This window comes from Podarcis cretensis (assembly GCF_951804945.1).
Source record: "Podarcis cretensis genome assembly, chromosome: 6".
NCBI classification, from domain to species: Eukaryota; Metazoa; Chordata; class Lepidosauria; order Squamata; family Lacertidae; genus Podarcis; species Podarcis cretensis.
The window spans coordinates 81,962,318-81,984,760 of NC_137175.1; the positions used below are offsets into that span (position 1 = coordinate 81,962,318).

Here is a 22,443-nt window from a genome sequence, read left to right on the forward strand (position 1 = left end):
ACTATACCTAATACTCTGTATTGAGAAGAAAACAGACCTTGCCATATTTTTGTCCTGGCAGACAACAGCAGAGGTGGAGGGAATTCAGGGCTAACTGAGAATATTGGTCTTGCAGGCCGATTGAGCCCTACGGTTTCCAGGGCATTAGGATTCAATAAGCTATATGAGCAGAACAGGTAAGCTGGGCACAAATTCCAAGAGGTCTGCCAAAATACTGAAGGCCCCTCTTTGACTATTACTGAATGAATTGCATGGAAAAGTAGTATTAGACATACAAAGAGCAACACTAGTCTTGGAAACAATTTCTTTTGTACAGAAAAAAGCACATTGTACTTGGGTGGGTGGGGTTTATACCTCTAGAACCCAGCATGTAGTCTAAGGACACCATCACACAGCAACCTCACTGAAGCTAAGCAGCTCTGGATCTGGTCAGTGCCTAGATAGATGACTGCGTGAGAACTTTATTAGTCCAAAATGCTGCAACTACATCACTTAGTGGAAAACTTGGGAGATGCAGATATTACAGCTGTGCTGAGGGAACTGCACTGGCTACCAATCAGCTTCCAGGCCACGTTCCAGATGTTGTTGTTAACATATAATGTTCTGAATGACTTGGGGCCAGTTTACCAGAAAGACCACCTGTCTCTACGTATACCTGTAAGATCACTTAGATCATCTGGGAAAGTTATATTTGTGGCACCCCATCCCACAGTATATCATAGGGCAGCGACACAAAAAGTGGAATTTTCTGCTATTACCCCTGTACGGTGGAATGATCTTACTATTGCCTTGCATGAAGTAGCAACCACAAGTTTTTTCAGATGTCTTGTGAAGACCAATCTTTTTGCCCAGGCTTTCCCTGACCCGTAAGATTGGACCCTGATTTATGTGTATGAGTCCTTGGAAATCTGTTTTACTTGTTTTATGTGCTTTATACGGCTGATTTACTGGCTTTCAGCTCTATCTGTTTCAATGGATACTGTTTTTACATTGTACATAGGGAATTTTGAAATATTAAGTAGTTTAGAAATGCCAATACGGAAAAGTTAAAGGACCCCTGGATGGTTAAGTCCAGTCAAAGGTGACTATAGGGTTGCGCCGCTCATCTCGCTTTCAGGTCAAAGGAGCTGGTGTTTGTCCACAGACAGCTTTCTGGGTCATGTGTCCAGCATGACTTCTGGTGCAACAGAACACTGATGGAAACCAGAGCACACAGAAACACGATTTACCTTCCTGCAGCAGCAGTACCTATTTCTCTACTTGCACTGGTGTGCTTTCGAACAGCTAGGTTGGCAGGAGCTGGGACAGAGCAACAGGAGCTCACCCCATCATGGGGATTCAAACTGCTGACCTTCTGATCAGCAAGTCCAAGAGGCACAGTGGTTTAGGCCACAGCACCACCCTTGTCCCCCCAAAATGCCAATACATACAGGTACATACATACATACATACATACATACACTGTCTTGGGTTCCACAAAAGAAAGGAAAGATATAAATATAACAAGTAAATACATTTCCAGCTAGTTACAAAGCAACTTCACAACTGCATTACAAAACATTGTTTATTATAAACAGATCAATTTAAAGGTTATAAAAAGCATTCACCAAGTAAGTCACCCAAGAAAACACAATTAGAACCTTGTTCTTTTTAGGCACAAAGTAAAGGAATCAGATCTGCACCATATCATGCATTCTTCCAACAAAATAAAACACCATCACCGACATTCTCGTAAGTGCACTTATATGATAAAAATGACTAAGACTGGTTCACATACTGGTCATGTCATCTTAAAATTACAAACAAGATAGGCATACATAGTATAGCTTACAGTTGGGTTTTTTAAAAAACAACAATAGGCGATTTAGAAAATCACATTTACAACAAGCAAATGCATAACAGCGTGCAATACAAGATTACAGAGTGCTTCTGCTGAATTAATTCTTTGGTTTTGATCAAGTGCAAAAAGAGTGAAGGCTTCTGTCATGGGACAGATTTGCAACCTAAAAAAACACCCTGCCATTCATAAAGGACGGGCACAATCTACTGGAAACCACCTACCAAAGCTCTATTACAACAACATGATTTTTAGATTGTGCCCATAGTTACATCAAAAAGTTCATTAAAGACGGCATTCTGCATAGCAAACAATTGAAAAATGGATTGCTACTCAAAAAGTGCAAATATGGGTTCTCCATGGTGGGCTATATTATTTGGAGTTCACATCAGCTTCTCAAACCAGTCAAAAATATGGTTGGATCCCCCAGCCCATTTGTGAAATCTTTGAGGGGCTAGAGGCTGAGATTATCTGACTAAAACAGGGAAAAGATAGCATTATGAAGGCAAAGAAAACCACTTCCTCTATCTTTATGGTTCCATAAATCAACATAATGCTAATGCAAAAGGAAGTGTGCCTAGTACAAGCTTACAAAGCCATCCTACTAACATTGAGAAGTTGGTAAAAGGAATACAAATCAAGGAAGGGAGGACAATGGTAGTGATGTGATTTAGGCTATTTCTAGGGACAGTTCACACTACCAAATTGCTCCAATTGAACACAATCAAGAAAAGCTAGCATGAACTGGGTTATATAGTGGGGAACTGCAACCATCTCTGTGATAACGGTTGCAGAGAAGAAGTACAGCCATGAATGATCATGGAAATAGTTGCCACCTTCCTGGATGTGCAAGAGCAGTAATCACTGACCTCTCTAGTCATGCAATGTCGTAAAGGAATTGGCCCCTACTGACTCCTCCAATTGACCTTGGATTAGGTCTTTTGTATATGCTCAGAGGATAGGTTGTTCAAGAGAAGTATTGCCTCCCACACCACATCTACCTCTTAGAACTGGTGTTGGAAGCTTCAAAGACCAAAAAACCCAGATTATTCACTTTAGTGCAATTTTCCATGCCATCCTATCATGATCAAGTTTTATAAAAGAGAAAGAGAATAAGTAGACCTTGAAGAAGCAGATATGCTTCTATGATGATGGGGAGCATCTGCAATTGACGTGATTTTAATGTGTTCAACATGCAGCAGCAGTAAACATTAATTTCACGGATAACTGAAATATACTCTTAAACTGAGGATCCATTCAATAAGATGTTTGTGCTTTAAAAGATCTTGCAAGGAAGGCATGCAGGAAGAGTCTTCTCAGCAATCTGTTCTTGCATGCCCGGCCTGACTGATAAGCTCAGTGCTTGCCATGCATTTCCTTAGTCGTTCTACTGATTTAAGCTGTGATCCTAAATACCATTACTAGATAGCAAGTCCTACCAAACTTAAGAGTGATTTATTTCTAAGTAAATAGACTTAGGATTGCAGTGTTGGTAACTGGATGGCAAAGTTCTTTATTGCCATGGTGAACTGGTTTTTCTCAGCCAGTCTACTCAGTTATTTAATTTGGGTGCTGAGAAAAGACAGGGAGTTTTCCATTATCACTTGTCTCCACTATTAAAAAAAGGAACAGCGTTCCATCAAGGAGGCCAGGTCTGACCTCCAGAAATACTAATGGAAAATTTGTGGTTGCCTGTAAGGCTGCAGAAGTAATCCCACTCCTGCTCTTCTTTTGAATTGCGTTTTTCAACCTTCACATAATCAGCCGGTGCTACCAGCAGGAAAACACTGCACTTTCTTACTAGTAATACCTACATAGGGCCAAAGACTTAATGGTTGAAACATTCCAAGACAAGGAAGAGATAATGAAGAATCAGTTTAAAACATTAAAAAAATAATAATTCTGAAACTGCACACTGTTCTTAAAAGGTGATATGGCTTTCCCTAAAGGCAAGTTTTCTGCAGCAATCAAACAAGGGCATCAAACAATGCTCTGGGCTTCTAGTTACAAAAAGTTACAAGTTACATGGACAGTAGCCCAGAGCACTCAAAATGCCACGAGACACTTAAAATTTGCATTCATTTCTAACTGAAGTATTTGAGCAATGCATACAATCTGCCGAGAACTTCTCCTGCCAAAGTCAGTCACGACTAAGTTCCCACTGAAAGAAAAACGAGACTTTTCCTAGCCGTGACTAATAGCTCCCAATGTTTTTAAAATGGGACTTAGTCAAGACTAAGTTGTTCCTTAATATTTTAAGTTAACAAGGGAATCTAATGTATTCAGGAACAGCACTGTGGCATTCTGTTTGTCTCTGCATTGCTGCCTATGCCTTTTTAAAGTTTACCCCAAAAATAAAAAATTAACTATATTTTAATAACCCAATTTCCCTATTGCAGAATATAAACACAAAGGAGAGTTATATTTTTGGTATGTACAAGATGGAACGATCCACTGATGAACCAAATACAAATCCTAATAATGCAGGATCAGCTGCATAAAAATACATATTTAGCTCAGTAAAATATGTTTTAGAAAAATCAGAAAATTACATTGACTAGAGATTCATTCTTTAAGATCTTCCATCACTCAGCTCAGCTAGCAATTGAATATTTCTTGATTGTTAAAATTTGGGAACCTGAGGTTGTCGGATTTGGTGTTTTTTAAAAAAAGATACCTGGCTTACAGCTGTTTCGGGAAAGTGGGTCGTCTTCTGCTTCCTTGAAGAGATTCCCACAAGATCTGTGCAGAGAAGACTTGAATCCAATGGTAAACATGAATAAATTTAGTATCCAATGTGGTTTCATCAGGTGTGCATATTCTGTAATAAATTCTATTTTTCTTCCCTCCTTTCCTCTCATGCTATCCCCAAGTTCTCCTTCATCTTTTCATATACCACGTAACTGATGCTGACAGCAGGCAGCACTTTCATGAAGTTAGGGGCTATGCCCCTGTACAGTCCCAGGACTCCTTCCTTAGCAATAATCCTTTGGAAGAGACCGACCATGGATAATTGAGGGCCACTTTCTACCATGGCTATGGAAGAGGTTAAAAAAGGAGAAAGAAAGAGACATGTATTACTTAAAAGTATCATTTTAAAAGTATTCTAAAGTTAACAAAGAATAGAATGTGTTTTTCATGCACTCAATCCTTCGGTAGCATCAACATTCCAGAAAGAGGTTCACTGCCTCAGATGCTTATTGTGTGAACCAGGCATTAGTCTTGAGCAGCTTTTGCCAACACAGTGTCCTCCAGATGTTTCAATTTACAGCTCCCATCAGCTGTGGTCAGCACAGTCGTGCTGATTGGGGTTTATGAGAATTGTAGTCCAAAACTTACGGAGGGCCCTATGTTGGCAAAAGCTGGTCTGGTGTATTTTAAAAGGGTGGCTTAATTCCCAGAAGTGAAGTAATTGCTGATAGCAGGTATACTAGAGAAGAACCTACTAAGAAAAAGAGGGAAATGTGGTCAAACCCTTAGTGGGCAATAGCACCTAAAGTATTAAAGCCTTGGTAGCTTGCTCAGCAGGGACGCGGGTGGCGCTGTGGGTTAAACCACAAAGCCTAGGACTTGCTGATCAGAAGGTCGGTGGTTCGAATCCCCGCAACGGGGTGTGCTGCCGTTGCTCGGTCCCTGCTCCTGTCAACCTAGCAGTTTGAAAGCACGTCAAAGTGCAAGTAGATAAATAGGTACCGCTCTGGCAGGAAGGTAAACGGCGTTTCCGTGCGCTGCTCTGGTTCGCCAGAAGTGGCTTAGTCATGCTGGCCACATGACCTGGAAACTGTACGCCGGCTCCCTCGCCCAATAAAGCAAGAGTCGGCCGTGACTGGACCTAATGGTCACGGGTCCCTTTACCTTTACCTAGCTTGCTCAACACAGGTGAACAAGCTCCTATACCACAGACACCAACACTCACCTTGAGCCTGCATTCGAGTGCGGACGAGGGCAAGAGGATAACTGGCTAACTGGCCACATGTACTGGACGCGGTACCACATGCCAGCAGTACAAGTACACCAGGGTTGGCAGAGTCTGTTGCATATTTTTCTAGCCAGTTCTTCTTCAAAGCCTGTCAAGAGAACATTGATGCAGTTAATTGAACTTTACCTCAAAAAACAACAACACATAATGGCCAAGTATTCACATGAGAAACATGTCAGGCCAATTCCTAAACTCACTATCAGCATATTTTACAAGTGCATATTGGTTCATGAGAGGCGGGACCACCTCTCATCTCTTTTCAACCTGACAGCACAATCCTAACCATGTCCAGTCAGAGGTAAGTCCTACTGAATTCAGCGAGGCTTACTCCCAGGTAAGTGGGGTTAAGGATTGCAGCCTAAATTAGTTGTAAGATTTTATAGTCATGCCTGCAGCGTAATGAATGGAGTAATAAGGGGTTTCATAAGCACTGGGAAGCTATGGAACATGTTAATTATCACCTGTAAAAATAAAAAATCAGTTATGTAGATGGGAGAGAAATTAGACTTAAGTACACGTGTTAGTGAAGCTGGTGCAGGTATTACAGAACAAGAAAGCACGACACCAGCTAATCAGAGTTGGCATAATAGATGGCTGACAGGTAGCAAACGCAGAAAACAGCAGTACAAAATTATTTCAGCATGAGGCATGCTTAAATGTGTTAAGATTAATGTATTGCAGTTATAATGAGAGGAGGCTGCTTTATAAATGACAGCAGCTGTGGGGCTAAGTAACGTAGCATGAACCTCAGAAAGGCAGCAGTGTTAGAGAACTATTTCTAGTTAGTTTGTTTGCTAACACCTTAAAAACCTACACATTTACTGTGGCATAAGCTTATGTGGAGCAGACCTCACTTTGCAAAGTAGCTTTGTCAGGGTCTTGCTGTGCTAACAGCACTGTTCAAACCCTGTAAGTGTGGGTTTCACTGAGTTACCCAGGGCTAACAATAGCCAGCATGCTTAGTATTGGTTTGTTTTCATTGTTCCTTATATAAACTGACATCTGAGATTAATGGATTTGAACAAGCAGTCTCCTACACCCATTCTCACCCAGCTGATCCTTCTCTACACTCTCCCAGCTGTTAAAACTTCCCAAACACCACCCCACTACTCCACACATCCTTCAACTTGCCCCACTTACCTTAATATCCCATGCACCAAATAGTCTCTTCCTCATACCCCACTAAACTCAAACCCCAACCCTACATTGGCAGATACCGTGCCTGTGTGCATACACGTGCACATGTTAGAAGGGTTTGTAAAAAGTCTAAGGACTGAAATACAGAACCCAAATATATACAAGATATACTTCCCTTGTTTGGAAGCCACTGATCATTGTTTACCAGGATTGCATGTAAGCAGGAAACAATGGCTAACAATGACAGATCTGATCTGATTTGTTTTGCCACTCAAGAAGAAGGAAAGAGTGAATTGGCAGTAAAGGAGATGCATGCACACAATTCATGTATAGCTTGGCTCATTAACCCAGAATGTGATCATGCGAACCTGGCTATAGTATTGACACCAAAAGGAGGAGAAATTACTTTTTGCAGTTAGACTCGCTAAATAATTCTGGAAACAGCAAACGTTTAAACAGCTACTCAGCAGTCAATCTACATTGCACCCTACAGGCTCACTTGTATCACTGTGCAGGCCAATTGTTATCTCAGCAAATAATACTTGTTTGTCTGGTTTCCAGGCATATTAAACTGAGTTAAAATAGCTAGAAATAGCACCTGTTGCAATCCTTCCTGGATTGTGCTTCAAACTACAGGTGGGAGAGTGCATGTTTGAATGCTACCACACATTTTTAAAACTTCCTGAATACAGAAAACTAGCATGGCGGGGGGGGGGGGTTTAAGCTAAAAAAATTCTTCCGGTTTGCCATATGCAAGGAGTCTTTAGATGAGGAATCCAGTCAGACATGCAGCCTCTCTGTTAAGAGTTCAGAAAGGACTATATCACATATTGTTCTGCACATCTGAATCAGTTCTTAGAAGGTTGTGGCAGAGAATGGTCACACACCAATATACCTATGTCCCTGCAGGGACAGTCATTCAGAAGAAAATTTAATGCATATAATGAAGGTAACATCAGATTCAGGTGTAAATACGTTTTTAAAATGGCTAATAGCCTGACTCCATGATTCACTAGGCTAATTAATACCCAAGCAGTAGTGAAACAACAACTACACCAATGCAACATTGCAAATACACAAAATTATGCTGAAGGTTCAGTTATTATTGAGGTTATGTAACACACAAATATCTGGTTATGCTTGGCATCATCTAGCAAAATATTCACTTGGGAGTCATCCTTCTAGGAATGTGTTGAGGTACTCCAGAGTAAATAGCTAGGAGAATGGAATCTAAGAGAGTGTTTTATTAATCACAATTTAATTCCATTTATATCCTGCCTTTTGTCCAATGAGCTCATGGTAGTACACACAGGGATTAGTCCACTTTATCTACACAACAACCAGATCAGTGAGGCAATACCTGGAACAAGGTAGCCAAATGAGCTTTGGCAGACATTGAGTTAAGCAGACATGCGAACCCGGGTCTCTTTCCCCAATCTAGGTCTAACATAACCATCTATTATACAATGCTCCTTTAGTTATATTGTCATGGGATATGCCAGTGAACTCCACTCACCTCATAAACAGCCAGATCTATGCCAGCATAAGGAATGATGCCCAAAATATTGGGAATATAACCTTTGTAAAAAGCCTTCACGCCTTCTCCTTTTAAGATCTTCTTAGCACAGTCAAACATTCCAGAGTATTGCCCTGTTTTACCCACAGCCAGTCTGGTCTTTAATACCTAAGGTGTAGAAAAACTGTTGAGGTTAATCAAAATACTGCATTACTAAAATCTGCTATTCACTCTCTTGTATGTATGCATGCATGCACGAACGAACGAGTGCAGAGCGCGTACACACACACACACACACACACAGCTGTATCACCAGTCAAAGTTGGTAGAAGGCATCCCTAGCAGGGGTAGATTTAGGGCTGTGGAAGTGGTGTGCACACAATGGGCACTTAACCAAGATCACTAAACTCAAAGCTTGGTAAATGAGGCACTGGGCTTTGGGAAGGAGGCGTGAGGCTCAGACAGGGTCCTAGTTCGTGCTTATCCAGCTTTGGGAAGGAGGTGGGAGGGCTTGGGACCCTGCCTGAGCCCTTGTCTCTCCTTCCCAAACCAAGGTGCCTACTTACCCACCTTTGGGTAGGGAGCGTGAGAACTGGGGTGGGGGGAGTGCCAAATTTTGGGCTCACACAGGGCGCCATAGTACCCAAGTCTGCCACTGCTCCTAGCTGCTAAGGTTGCCTGGGGCCTCTGATAACAGACATCCATTGAATACCAACTCGGACTAAGAAGAAGAAGAGTTTGGATTTGATATCCCGCTTTATCACTACCCGAAGGAGTCTCAAAGCTCCTTTCCCTTCCTCCCCCACAACAAACACTCTGTGAGGTGAGTGGGACTGAGGGACTTCAGAGAAGTGTGACTAGCCCAAGGTCACCCAGCAGCTGCATGTGGAGGAGCAGAGACGCGAACCTGGTTCCCCAGATTACGAGTCTACTGCTCTTAACCACTACACCACACTGGCTCTCACTACACCACACTGGCTCTCAATGCTTCATCTTCCTTGATCCTTCTTAATGTCACTAGGAAAATCTCCATGGTCTCAAACAGGTACCATTCCCAGTTCTGATACCCAAGATGCTTTAACTGGAAATGCTGGAGATTGAACCTGAGCCTTCATGCATGTGAAGTGTGCATTCTGCCAATGATCTAAGATCGCTCTGCAGCAACAGGCTTAAAACAGCACTCACCTCTGTTCAAAGATTTGGAAATAACTTTTAAAGAAGTCGGCAGAATGCTGACCAAAGTGCTGACCACACTATCTACAAAATAGCCACTTCTTAGAAAAAGGATAGATGGTGCATGTTCACAAACAGAGCAGTCAATCCAAAACTGACCTCCATGGGATAAATAGAAGTCTGTGCAGTCGCTCCAGCCAGGGAACCAGATATAAACCTTTCTGCAGTGCTGATCTTTCCCCCTTCATCAACGAACATCTTCTTATACTGAATATTAAAACACACAGTGATAGAAAAGGTCACATTCTTCCCCATATAGTCACAAGCAGCTAACAGAACCGCTTAGCAGGATCAAGAACACAAGCCATGTTAGTTTGTGGGAGGAGTTGCTGGTCTACATGGCAAAGTCCTGCACATAGGCAGCTCACTGTCACCACAATAATGTCTCCATCCCTTGTGCAAATCTCTATGATGGGCTGCTGTTGAGCTTTTTTGACAATGCCAACCATCACCCAACTGAGGACGTGAAGAGAGGCACTCTCAAGGGTCTCCTCCACAGTTACGGAGCATCCTATCCTGGAGATTTTTAATCTCTGCCTCTTAATGGGTGAAGACGGTTGTAATGGTTTTATAGCAGCACAACAAATCTCATGTTCTTCCAACTGAGCTATCACAGCTCCAGTTCCAGAAGTGCGGATGAAAAACACTTTCCCTTTCCAGGACCAGGCTCTGAAGATGCCTGCTCTGTATGTTATAGTAGCAACTTCTGCGAGGAGTGAGATTGACTTGCTGGCACCTGTGATATCACTAAGCCACCTCCTTCGCCACTCCAGAGCAGTTTTGCAACTATTTTTAATCTGTGTATATATGTATGTGTATATATATGTGTGTGTGTGTGTGTGTGTGTACACACACACACACACACACATCAAACCACAAATAAATAAGATTGCAAATCCTTAAATGAAAAATGCACATGCCACTCTTTTTTATTATTATTTAAAATTCCATAAAAAAGAGTCGCCCGCCTGAAGCAAAGCTTACATCCTGATTAAGAGGCCTAACAAGATTCTTTATTTCCATAATTCTTTCTCTCCAAACCTCAGCATTTTTCTAAAGCCACGTTAACCGCCCCCCCCCCCAATATCGCAGGCAGAATCAGAATTGACTGATTACGGTCAAGCGATACGGACGTATACAGCAATAGAGAACATGTAAATAAAAGCAGGTTAAAATTAAACTCTGTAAGATAGAACGCGGTAAATAATACAGATGTAAAGCCTTTGAAAGATGTAGATTAAATCCTTAACCACCAATTTAAAATGTTTGTGTTAAGACATTGGCCATTAGATTCATTCAGAGCTTGTAGCAGACAGCGCCGCGCAGAGCAAGGAACTTTGCCATCAACAGACATCGGTTTTTTATCTGACCCAGAATTACAAAGCTCGACTTCAGCCATTTTCTCCCTCTTTTCAACATGTGTCAGAAAATATATTTTAGGTTGGTTTGTTTTTAAGATACCGTTGGGAAACACAGCATTTCTAGTTCAATTTTCAAGCCAGTGTAGTGAGTTGTACCCTAGGTTTACTGCGCAAAGTTGAAATCCCCATTCAGGCATGAAACATGCAGGATGAGCGCCCCAAGCAAGTCACTCTCAACTGAACTGACTTTGCAATACTGTCGCACAGATAAAATGGGTCTATTCTCTGTGTGTGTGTGTGTCATCCTGCATGACTTGGAGGAAGGGCAGGATATCTATGCAACTTTTTAAAGCACGTTTTTATGATTTAGCTTTCAGAAGTTTGCGATTCAAGGGGAACACTGGTAAAAGGAGGAAGAGGAGAGCTAAAGTTCCATCTCAGGAGGAACTTTCTCCTGCAAGAGGATTAGGATGTTATATAACCTACTAAAGCTGATTCAGAGGTAAATATAACACTGAAATCCATGGTGAGGCCCATCTTACTACAGCTCAGTTAATTCTGACCTTAGAAGAATCCTGGCCGTGAAGTGCAGGATGGGCTAATCAACATTTTGCCATACAAATGCTGACGTAGAGCTGAGGTGACAAGGCTGAAACCCAGCATGTGGTGGTGAACGTTTTAAAGCGCCTTTGAAATCAAATTTAAATCACTCAATATTTTTTCTTTCTCAAAGGTAAGAAAGAAAGAAAAATAAAACAACTTCATACATTGCACAAACGGAACTTCTTGTGTGCTCAGCTGGCTTTCCTTCATTTCATGCCAATCACTGTCATTTAACATCTTACCCGTTCATACGCCCAGAACTTAATAGCTGTTTCAGGTGCAATTTTAACAACATTGACACCATTTCCTCTCCAAAGTGAACGGACACCTCCTTCTTTAACCATCTGCTGCAAGCCACCTTTTATGTTCATTTTCCCCTTTGAGCCATGGACCTTTAGCAAAGAGAGAAAACATAATTGTTTGATACACATAGAAAGCTGAATTGACAGTATAACACTTCTTTTCTTTCTAAACAGAAATGAAGTGTGCAAAACCTTTAAGGAGGGAGCCATTCCAAATTCTATGCTAGCTGTTAATTTTATTGGCTTACCCCTGAAACACAGGTTAAGGCCTAAACAACATGTTAAGCAAAGTCAAATTCCTCTGCATTTTTAAAATCCCGAATCAGCCTGGGGCAAGCTGTATCTTAAATAGTGAAGGAAAAGCTGTCTAACCCTTTCCCTTCCTGTACTTTTTCAGTTCAAAGCTGTCCTCTTTAAAACAGTTTCTCAGTTGGAAGGTAGAACTTTCACCCTACAGATCAAAATGTAGCTGGGGAGGAGGGAGATTTTGAGGAGGAAATGGCTGGCAGGGAAAGGATTAACCAGACCTGTCCTCATTCCACTAATATACAGCCTGAGCTGCTTTGAGTTAAAAACCAAGAACAAAACGCTACTATAATATATGGTCTGAGACTAAGGAAGTTCAAAAATAAATACAATTGCATGCCCATAAAAATACACTGCAGCTATTACATTGCCTCCAATTTTTTTTTTATTTATTTATATTTTTTTTTGGAACAGATTGCATTCTACAATGCCAAGTCTTCTTGGCATTACATGTCATGAGGACATGCACTGCTTACATGATTTTTACTCAACAGATCTAGCAGTCAAGTAATGGCACTGCATTTAGGGCCGGATCCAAAGTTGCAGTTCTGGGGGATTCACCAGAGCACATTTAGGGGGTATGGGGGGCGGGAGGAAACAGAAGTTCTGTTTTGCTAGCAGAACAGAAACAACCCGTAGAGAATCAGCAGCAAGATGCGTCCAACATCCTAATGCTGAACTGAGAAGAAAAGATTCCGGACACAGACCTAAAGCTGCAATCCTATCACACTTATCTACTCCAGTCAACGGGACTTATCTCTGAGCAGACACATACAGGCTTGCACTGAAAGCCCCAGTCAATTATTAAGTACTTCCTACATATATTCATGTTATATTTGAGTTAACAACCCATTGCAACAAATGCATTTCCTATTTACATAATGACTAGCACTCGTGGGCTCTCTAAAAATAGGTTCCTATAAATAACTTCTTTATGCGTGGAGCTTCTCTCAAAAACAGCTGGTATCTCGTGATTCAATTTTATTTCTTAGGAAGGGCAAAATAAGATATCCAGTAGGCTAAAGAGGCACAAAACCTGTCAGCCCTGTCCCAGAAGGCCTTGCGTTTATAGGACTCAAACAGCAGCACACGGGGCAAATTACTATGGAAAGAGCAGGCACTTCCCCAAATCTTTTTTGATTCAACATGGCGGCCTGCTCTTCAAAATTAAAAATCGCACCAGGTGTGTTCAACCCTTTGGGTCTGGATGTCTGGATATGGATCCTGGGGGCTAAGCTTTAAAGGAACCTACCTGCATCATGACTTTAAGGCGGTCCAGTGGCGCTGTTCCCGTTCGAGATACTGCACCAGCAACCCCTCCTGACAAAAGCTGTCTCCACCACTGCCCAGTCTTTTTCTCCTCTTCTGTGAATTCATCTGGGATAGTCAAACTGTCTCCAATGTCCAATACCTGTTAAGATGCAAAGCAAAAGAGTTAGATCAGCATCCAACAGCCTTGTCTTTCAACAAAGAGCCCTCATTGTTATAGAACTCACACGAGGGCAATTCCAAGCAGAAGAGAAAGGAAGCATACGTATTTTTTCCTGACTACATCTGAAACCATGCAGTCTAAAAACCCACCATTTCAAAAACCGCGCCATCATCGTTAAAAATGATAGTAAATTTCTGCCTCGTATACTTCTGTAAAAGAGACATGGCATGGGGGCGAGCGACGCTTTCCAGACACAGTGCTGAAATCCTAATGGCTACAAAGCACAGTTCGACTTTCTTCCCAGCAGCTTTTAAGGATTACCAAGATTAACCTTTTGACAACTTCCTAAAAAGATTATCAGCCCAGTTACTTGTAATTCATCCAAGTATTTTTATCTCCATTGAATTATTATGTTAATTAAAAAAAAAAAAGATACCCATCTTGTTAATTAAAAGAAGAAGACGACGACAACACCCATCTTGCTTTGCAAGATAATAAGTTTGGCAAACCTATGAATAGTTCGCCCCCCTTCTACCAGACTGCATGATTCAAATATAGTTTATTGGTATTTTTACATGTATAAAACACAATCCTTTCTATTTCAGCAGGCAGGTTAAGCAAGTTGTCCTATGCCTATTTAGAGAACTTGATTACCAGTACTTTTTCTTTGTTTTAAACACGACATTGTTGTCTTTCTTATTGTGGTGCAAACTGCTTTTTGACCATCTGTGGTATAAAGTAGTCTATATTCAAAATAAACCTTAGCCTGGAGGGCCTCCAGATTTTCTTCACTCCCTGCTTTAAACAATGCAGTAGCACTGGTTTTTTTTTTCCACAGGATGCTGCTACAACATTAAAAGTTATGCAACCACATGAACACAGCCAGTTTGCACAATTTCTTATCGTGGAATTGTTACTGATATGAAACAGTTGAGTTGTGAAGACCAGGGCAATGGTTATGGGCTTTGAAATGCTGTAGCAGTTCTATGGGTTGAACCAACAGGAAATTTGCTACTATGGTGGCCATTCTCATGGTTAAAAGGAATGAATCTTTGATACAATTACTGAAGAAAAAAAGACAACAATTTTCTATATAAGTAGTTTAAATATAGACTTTCCTCTTCATAATTCACTAACTAGCTTACATTTTGGCACCATGATCTATATAAAAATCTATTTTATGATATAATTCATCAGGCCTCAAAAGACATCTCCAATAAACTGAAGTAGTAATGGGCTTATAATGTATGTATGCTTTTAAAACGTATTTAAGCTCCAGTCATAGTCTTATCAATAATACTGGTATTTTAATTTTAAATATCAATATTCTCTCAGATTTTACTCATCTTTTAGACACCCTGTCAATTCAAAATGCAGCTGCTCTTAAACTCTGATTCTAACTCTATCAGAAATGGGATGAAATCAAACAGAATTCAGCTTGACAGGCACACTTTTTAACAGTGAATTAGAAACTGAGAATCCAGAATTCAGAATGGAAATGTGCATTTACATTTGCAAGAGTTTATTATAAACAAACCTATTTTCAAGACTTTTTGGATTACTAGCTAAACCTTTTCTCCTCAGTATTCCAAACCCAAGCACCCACTTCTATACAAGGTTTGGCATGTTCTAAGAATAATTCTTCTATGCTCTTCCAAGAGAGGGTTACTGCCACCAGCCCCAAACTCTCTATATTTTACTCTTCCTCCAAAACAGGAGACCTCTTTAGAAGGATGTTCTAAAATAAACATATTTACCAGGTAACCATTTTCACTGACTTCAATGGGATTCCCCCCCCTTCCTACAATAAGCATACATAGAGCCATAATCTTAACAGTAGCAGAGCCACTGCAGCTTGAGGGTTACAGTAACAGCCTAAGACTGGTGTGACCAAAGCATACCCCCAACACGCACTTCCGTTAACGCAACTCATTAGTAAATCCTGCTCAAATTTGTCTGCACTATGACCAGCATAAAAAATGTAATGCATACTCACTGTAGAATGTTTCCAGTATCGAATGATTCCTTGAATGTCTGTAGCGGGATTAAATAAGAAATGGTCCCGCCATTCATTCCAGTCCACTGACATTGTCCCGTCAGCATCTATGCTAAAAATTCAAAATAATATAATCAGAATTCTATGCAATATTCAAAACAAACCAACTTCTAGCCATGCATTGTGAAGCTTTGGTTTGTTAAATCAACTGGAGTTTTTTATGAACCACAGCTCCTGGTTCACATACAATGATAACTTAAGCTTCTAGTGGTATTAAGTGAGTTTACACTTTGTATATTTGTGTACAAAAGGATGAGGCTTACTTGGGCTTGTTCCAGCTTCAGCATGTCAGGATAAACCATAGTATAGTGTGCAAAGATGGCCACAGAGAAGCCATGGTTTACCTTGTCAACCTAAGTTATGCTTCTAGAAAATAGTGTAAAAGATTGTATCAGCAAGACTCACTTGTCACCAAGCAAAGAGAGAGACTGGGAAATAGTTACATATCCCAGTGGGATGAGACTTCAGCAGCGGGGAGGTGGCCTCAATGCTACTCAATTTAAAATAACAGCAGGTGCTGACCTTTGTAGAATCTTCGTTGCTTGTTTTTCTGAAATATCTATACCCAAGATCTTGAGGGACTGAACAATTTCTGAGGCGTCAATTACTCCTTTATAAGAGGGAGGGAGAAAAAAGACAAATGAGCTGAAAGGCTCTGCAGCTCCAGGTCACTTGACTTGGACCTTACAGACTTTTAAATATTTGCATGTTATTACAGATAGTCAAGAGAAGAGCACCAGGGATTTGGAAATGGGGAGTTGGTCAGTATACAAACAAACAATATAAGGATGTACGCCAGAAAAAGAGCATCAAAAATACTAGGTACAAGGTCCAGGTAGATGGACCAATGTCTGACTCTGTATAAAGCAGTTTCCTATGTTCCTATGTGGAGAAGTTGGTTCAGAGCAGACAGCAAACTGCAGTTACTTGGAAAAAGCTGGTTCATATATTTATTTATTACATATGACTTTCCAAACCAGCTCATTGACAGTTTTCATTCTTTAATATAAATCTATTGAAAATGTTAATTATATATTGTATTATGACACTTTCTTGTTTATGTCATGTTTACATTTTTAATGCTGATCTCTTAACATAATTACGTAATTAACGCTTACATTTTATTTCTATGTTGAACTCATAATTTTTGATTGACTTGAAAGAAATAGACTCCTTTGTGTATCTTAACACAACAGATATGGTGGAAAATTGGATCCTACCATCATTGTTTCTGTCCAGACTTTTAAAAGCTAATTTCATTTTCTTCTCATGGTCTTTAAGATAGCGTGTAAATTCTTCAAAGTCCAGCCGGCCATCTTGGTTAGTATCTCCAGCTCTGAAAATTTTCTGTTAAAAAAAAATGCACATTGAAGAAGAATTAGTAATGGTGCTTATAGTATTTCAAAAACGCATTCCAAAAGAGAGGTTTCTCCTTTTCTGCACAAATCATTTCTGCACTTTTAGTTAATAGAATTACATACATTTCCTGGAAATGTGGGCAATTAAGTGCAATACAGTAATTAATTTAGCTAAACAGTGTTCTCTTCTTGGATGTGGTGTATGGAATCTTACCACTGAAGCATTACAAAAGTAGCATTCCAGCCTGCAGGGATGAATCCTCACATCCTATTTAACTGGGATAACACTTTCTGCCTGTATCTTTTCATAGGAACTGCTCCAAATGTATTCTGATGTGTTTTACCATGGAGGAAGACCCAATACCTTGCTTGCATTCTGCATCTGTTTGTCCCTGCCCAATTCCCTGATAGCCTTCTATCTACTGGGCTATGTAACGTTATTAGAGCGTTATGAGAAACATGAGACTGTGGTTTTTAATGTCCGACATTTTATTTTACTTTTTATTTTGCTGGAAGCAAATGGGAAGGGTATAAACAATAAAATTATTGTTGTTGTTATTATCTCATACACAAGAGGAAAAAGCAGCCGAAAGGCAATGCAAAGCTGAGCTGTTCTGTCTTGATAGCTGATAATAATATTCTCCGCCTCTGGCAACTCTGGTGGAATGCTTGTGCTAAAGAATAAATGGGCAAAAATCTAACATGAAAAAGAACACCATTTCAGCCTCCCAGCATACTCTGCTGCCTACCTCTCAACAGAATCGGGCTGCAAGAAAATTTCTAAATGATTCAAAAAATAAGCAGGCCTAGATATGGTCTCTACTTAAATGTAGCAGTGCCTGGAAAGGAGCTCGGGCAATGCTCTGACTTTCTTTCTTGGAAAAGTACTTATTTAGCAAAATTTAACCTTAAATATTATACCATGTAAACAAAACAACAAAATTTATTAAATATGAAGAAGTAGGTCATGTTCAGAAGTTAATTGGCAGCAGGCCGCAGATATCCACAAGAGAATACCTCTTCACACAACTATGTCTTATGGAATGCACTGCCAATTTAAGTGGCAATCGCCACTAGCTTAAATGGCTAACCCCATACACCAGGCTTCCTCAAACTCGGCCCTCCAGACGTTTTGAGACTACAATTCCCATCATCCCTGACCACTGGTCCTGCTAGCCAGGGATCATAGGAGTTGTAGGCCAAAAACATCTGGAGGGCCAAGTTTGAGGAAGCCTGCCATACACAGATAGCTTTAATGCAGTCATTACTACCTATGCAGCTAGCTGTTATACATGAATTGCTTAAAATAATATGCAGAGAATGTTATTGTTTCCATAAATATGAGCTGCTGCTTCGTGTTAATAAGCCACAAAAGCAAACCCTAAAACAGGTTCAAATGCCAGTATTAATTAGCCTAATGAGATATTTAGGCTACCTTAACGACATACAAATATGTGCAACTAATCACAGTGGCATCAGGAATTCTATTTTATGAAGAACATCACTGAACAATGACTTAGAGGTACATAACAAAGATTAACCCCCTGCCCCCAAAAAAGTATTGATCATTTTAAGGTTTATTGGTTCGGGTCTCATTCCAGTTGGTTGTGAGCATCTATGTGTAATGTATTTATGTGCTTTAAAACAGAAGTATCTTCTACATGGGCATAAATATCTAGATTCAACCTTCCTTCCCAGACATACATACATGTATACTCAAGTAGCTTGCGCACTTGTTGCTATTATACTAACCATGAGTATACTGCAGATACATTTTTGTCAAGGCCAGTACAACAGGTTTTCTAACACAAGTTCTAGGAATGCAAAATTCATAGCGATTATGCAGTTCAAAGCAACTGTCTTGCCTAAAGAAACAGGTCCATCTCACCGTAAGGCAGGAGGCCAGGGCATTGAAGGGCAGCAAATTGTTATTTACTTCATTCTTTATTATCATAGTCTCACCACTATGTGGGAACAGCATTTGGTTTTTCTGCCTCAAGCAGAACGCATTGGACCATCATTAGTGCTGTCACCCAGTGGCGTAGCGTGGGGGGTGCAGGGGGGGCCGGCCGCACCGGGCGCAACATCTGGGGGTTAGGGTTAGGGGGCGCAAATCCACGGGTTAGGGGGCGCAAATCCATGGGTTAGGGGGCACAAATCCACGGGTTAGGGGGCGCAAATCCACGGGTTAGGGGGCGCAAATCCATGGGTTAGGGGGCGCAAATTACTTGCCTTGCCCCGGGTGCTGACAACCCACGCTACGCCACTGCTGTCACCCCTGTACGTGGCTCCTGAAACATGAGAACATAAATGCTCTCCCACAGATGATTCTGGCAGGCATGTTCTTTTTATTCTTAGATCAGTAGCCTGTCACATAGAGTACCTGCATATGTATTGTGTAAAATTGCCACAACACAAGTGTCCAAAGTAGCTTACAGGAATGATTGAAAAATAAATAAAAATGAAAGCAAAAAACAGAGTAATGGGAACAAATTAAAACAAGTCAACAAGAACATCAACTTCATAGAATTTGCTGGAGGCGGGGGATAAATCTTCACAGCATTGCAAAAGTCCTGGAGGAAGGAGGGCAGGGGGACATTCCAGGGGAAAGTTCCTGGCCCCAAATGTAAAAATGGCAAAAACCACACTCATCAGCCACCACCAAAGAGATACTTTTAGGAATATGGGAGGAAGTAAAGGTAAAGGGACCCCTGGCCATTGGGTCCAGTCGTGGCCGACTGGGGTTGCGACGCTCATCTCACTTTATTGGCCGAGGGAGCCGGCGTACAGCTTCCGGGTCATGTGGCCAGCATGAGTAAGCTGCTTCTGGCGAACCAGAGCAGCACACGGAAACGCCGTTTACCTTCCCGCCAGAGCGGTACCTATTTATCTACTTGCACTTTGACGTGCTTTCAAACTGCTAGGTTGGCAGGAGCAGGGACCAAGCAATGGGAGCTCACCCCGTCGAGGGGATTCAAACCACCGACCTTCTGATTGACAAGTCCTAGGCTCTGTGGTTTAACTCACAGCGCCACCCGCGTCCCATGGGAGGAGGTAGTACCAGTCTATTAAGGGCTTTTAATGTCCTTCCTAAATATCCTGAGGAGCGTGAGGCAACAGCACTGGATTTAAGGCAGTGTGGGTGCTTCCCCTGCACAGGGCGTCAAGCCGGCGGGGTTGTAAAATAATAATCATCCTCCTCATCATCATCCCTATATATACACAGGTACCTACTCAAAGTTAGGCCCTGGTCAGACGGGTGTTTGAGTTGCCACAACTGTGATGTAGTGCACTTGACAGCATGCACAGAACGGAAGGCAAGAGAGAGAAGAGCACAAATATAATATTGGGCAAGGGCAAATTATGTCCTTGCTCAGGGCGCTATATTAGCAAAGTGTGCCCCTGGAGGCAGCTACCTTGAGTGCAAAGCAGTTTAAGCCGTTACCCTTAGGTGTGTTGCCCAATCACCAGTGTTGAAAACAACTCTTGGTCCAGTTGACTCCCACATGTGTACAACAGAAGGCAGGGCATCACCTTATACAGCAAATTACCTTAGGCAGTGCAGATGCTCAGAACTGTAACCTCTTACCACAGCATAACCTCAATGTGGTAATTTTGTGGCACTGCAATCAATTTAGTTCATGTTGTAACTTCTGCTCCAATGGGCCTCAAGCCACACAGGCCTATTCAGATGCAGACCAGATAGGCCCTTAGTCATGAATGGCAAACGGATATAGTATTTTAGGTCAATAGTCCATGCTGCACTGACTCAGCAGGCTGGAATGTAGAAAAGGAAGTCCCCTTCTTTCAGAAAAGGGGTGGTTTTAAAATCTAATAAATAATAATAAAAAGCAGTAATTTACTATTTGCACTATTTTGCCTCATCAACCACTCGGTTAAACCCATATCCCAGGGCTTGCAAGGCTGAAACTGGCTTCGGCCCGCCTCCCCTCGCGCCCAGGTTCCAGCCGTCGCCAAGCCTCGCACCCACCTTCTCCGCGTCATCTCCCAGGGGGATGCCAGAGCCTTGAGTCCGGACTGCAGCTCGGCGATGTCCACGCGGCCGTCCCCATCGCGGTCCAGCTTCTGGAAGAGGTTTTCGTACCGCGGGTTCCTGTCGGGCGCTTCGCAGGCAGCCTCCGGGAGCGCCAAGGAGCCTCTCCAGAAGCGAAACATGATGCAGGAGAGAGGAAATGCGTCGGGGGGGGGGAGGCAGCGGGCAGAGGAAAGAAGCAGAAGCCCCCCGCAATTTGGTGAGCGTTACTAGAAGAAAACGGAGGAGGAGGAAAAAAAACACAGCTGCAACCTTCCCACTTTGGGAGGAGCGAAAAAAACGTTAAGAGATGACACGCAAGAGCCAACGCCCAGGGAGGGAGCAGGGAGGCGAAGCGCGGGTTTCTCCTTCTCATTGGGCGTCCTGGCCTTGCATGGTCACGGCCTGGGTGGGACTTGGGTCTTCTTTTCCTTCCCACTGCAGAAAGGAAGGAGCTGGGTTTGGACGGCGGAGGAGATCTGCGCCGGCAGACGATCTGGAAGTTAGTGACTAGTTCCTTGATCGGCTTGGAAGGGGGGAAAGGTTATGCTGCTGTTTGAGACGCCCGATCCTGTGCTCGTTTACTCGGGCGTCGATCCAGCCGCGCATAATAGGGCTTTGCTGAACTGGCACTCTGCCCACCCCACCCCACCCCCCCAAAAAACACGCCCGTGGTTGCATTCAGAGATTGTGATCCTAAAGACGCTTCCTAGCCAGCCACTTAGAATCATAGAATTGTGGTGTGGGAAGAGAGTTATCTGGTCCAATCAGCTGCCACATTAGAGGGCTTACAGGTGGGACTTAACCTGTGCCCCTCACAAGACGCACACACATGGAAATGCAGTGATGGAGAAACCTACACCTGTTGAGTGTAGAGACGGTTTGAGCATAACACACTGATCCCAGCCAGATTGCACTGGCTGTCAATTAGTTTCCGGGCCCAATTTGACCTATGAAACTTTGAACGGCTCAGGATGGCAATACCTCAAGGGCCACCTCTCCCCACATGAACCATCCCAGAACCTATGATCATCATCTGAGGCCCTTCTTCATGTGAGGTTCAGAGGGTGTCCACACAAGAATGGGCCTTATCTGCAGTAGCTCACCGTTTGTGGAATGCCCCAGGGAGATTTCCCTGATGCCTTCATTACATATCTTTAGGTGCTAGGCAAAAACATTTCTGTATAATCAGGCCTTCAGCTGATTAACATTCTAAAGGCTTTTAAATGTGTTTGGGGGATGTTATTGATTTGTTTCTGTTTTTTTTGTTTTACTGTGTATTTTATGTTC

General features: G+C 42.0%; 1 protein-coding gene and 1 long non-coding RNA gene across 2 annotated transcripts; one reads left to right on the forward strand and one right to left on the reverse strand.

Moving 5' to 3' along the window:
• Positions 1 to 1,546: 1,546 nt before the first annotated feature.
• On the reverse strand, positions 1,547 to 22,443 carry SLC25A24 (solute carrier family 25 member 24). The gene is given in 11 exon segments (XM_079981554.1): positions 1,547 to 4,873; positions 5,754 to 5,904; positions 8,470 to 8,637; positions 9,802 to 9,909; positions 11,909 to 12,058; positions 13,527 to 13,685; positions 15,703 to 15,814; positions 16,285 to 16,372; positions 16,983 to 17,109; positions 21,112 to 21,143; positions 21,146 to 22,443. Coding segments are annotated over 11 exon segments (1,425 nt in total). The 5' UTR covers positions 21,297 to 22,443; the 3' UTR covers positions 1,547 to 4,694.
• LOC307219022 lies at positions 10,783 to 17,678 on the forward strand. The gene is made up of 2 exons (XR_013840267.1): positions 10,783 to 11,565; positions 17,432 to 17,678. It is a non-coding gene; the product is annotated as an uncharacterized lncRNA (long non-coding RNA).